The sequence below is a fragment of the Chrysoperla carnea genome, chromosome X (assembly GCF_905475395.1).
Source record: "Chrysoperla carnea chromosome X, inChrCarn1.1, whole genome shotgun sequence".
NCBI lineage: Eukaryota > Metazoa > Arthropoda > Insecta > Neuroptera > Chrysopidae > Chrysoperla > Chrysoperla carnea.
This window is the reverse complement of record NC_058342.1, coordinates 1,133,262-1,134,776: the sequence shown is the minus strand read 5'-3', so window position 1 is coordinate 1,134,776 and position 1,515 is coordinate 1,133,262. Positions and strand designations below refer to the sequence as shown.

General features: G+C 42.3%; 1 protein-coding gene across 1 annotated transcript; it reads right to left on the bottom strand.

Moving 5' to 3' along the window:
• Positions 1-741: 741 nt before the first annotated feature.
• LOC123302287 lies at positions 742-1,128 on the bottom strand. Its single transcript, XM_044885159.1, has one exon. The coding sequence runs from the start codon at positions 1,126-1,128 to the stop codon at positions 742-744; it is 387 nt and encodes a 128-aa protein (XP_044741094.1).
• Positions 1,129-1,515: the final 387 nt, after the last annotated feature.

Sequence of the window (1,515 nt, the reverse complement as noted above, 5' to 3'; positions counted from 1 at the left end):
CGATTGGGAACGTAAACTTTGAGTAAATGTGGAGAAGTGTTGAGCCAATGTAAAACGATGTGAGCATCGGTGAATAAGAGTGGGGGAATTTTAAACAGATTCGACATAATTTGACGGACAGGCGAATCAAGTTTGCTGTGCAGAAGTGCTCCACAAAGTTCCAAGAGCGGTATGCTCAAGGTTTTTAATGGAGCCACCTAAGTTTTAGCAGCAAATAAATGTGATATTATTGAATGTCCAGTGTCACAAGAAAGGTAAAGCACAGCTGGGTATCCAAGCTGACTCGCGTTTGAGAAACCGGCTAACCATACAGACCTACTTTCGGTGGGAGCAATGAGACGAGGAATGCGAATCTGAGCTACTAGATGCGGGTTTTGTTGATGGACGTCCCAAATTTGACAAATATGTAGAGGTACAGGGTCATCCCAACCTGAATGATCCAACCATAATTTTTGCAGGATGCATTTTAAACTGAGTGACGGATGCTAAAAATCCTAATGGAGCATACAATCCTGCCACATGAGCAAGTAGGGTACGTTTGGTCAAAACATTTTCAAACGCTTTAAATTGAAACAGAAAACTATCTGTGTTTAGGTCCCAAAGCAGTCCAAGTATTTTGAAGACAGTCTCTGTTTCGAACATGAACGGAGTTTTGATGTGGTCTACCGGAAGATTGACTAACACAGACGGATCGCTGCTAGTCCATTTTCGCAACTTGAAACCTCCCCTATTCATGAGAGTTTACAGCTGAGCCAATAAAGTTCGGGCTTCTTCAGAAGATGAAGCGCCAGTAACAATGTCGTCAACTTTAGTGTTGTGTAAAAAGGCTTGAGAAACCATAAGAAAGGGATCGCCTTCGTCAATAACTAATTGTTTTAAACACCGTTGTGCAAGAAAAGCTGAAGGAACTACACCGTAGGTAACGGTAGTATTAAGTTCATATTTGATGACGTCGGAGATGTCGCTTTGTAATTTGGAACCGGCCAATAATAATGATTTTAACGAAGTTTTGTTATAACCAGGGTCCAATGCGTTAAAAACCACACGTAATTTGGGGGAGGTACTAGTGTTCTTGGTGACACAATCATGCGGAATGATGTAGCTTGATGAACTAGTAGCCTCAGACATATGTTGGAGTGAAATGTATTCGTTCATGAACTGAGTGTACGTCTTGTAATTCTCAGGACATTTGGACAATATTTTTTCCAAATTGATAAAGGAGGCGAGTGAACGCTCCTTGTGGAAAAGCTCAGGGAGGCGGCCCGGACGAAACGAAAGAGAGACGATGTATCGACCCGTTGAATCACGCGAGTGCGTATCTTGAAAATGACGTTCAGCCAAAATATCTAATTGATTAGATGGGATAGAAACAAGTGCCCGAACGCAAAAATAAACCACTGGGGGTATGAATTAAAATTTGAGCTGTGCCCAGTAAGCCTTCTTGAGGGTTTTGGGCATATGAAGTGCATGATATCGCAGGGATGTTGTTACCGGTATTGCAAGGGGTTGAGGAGC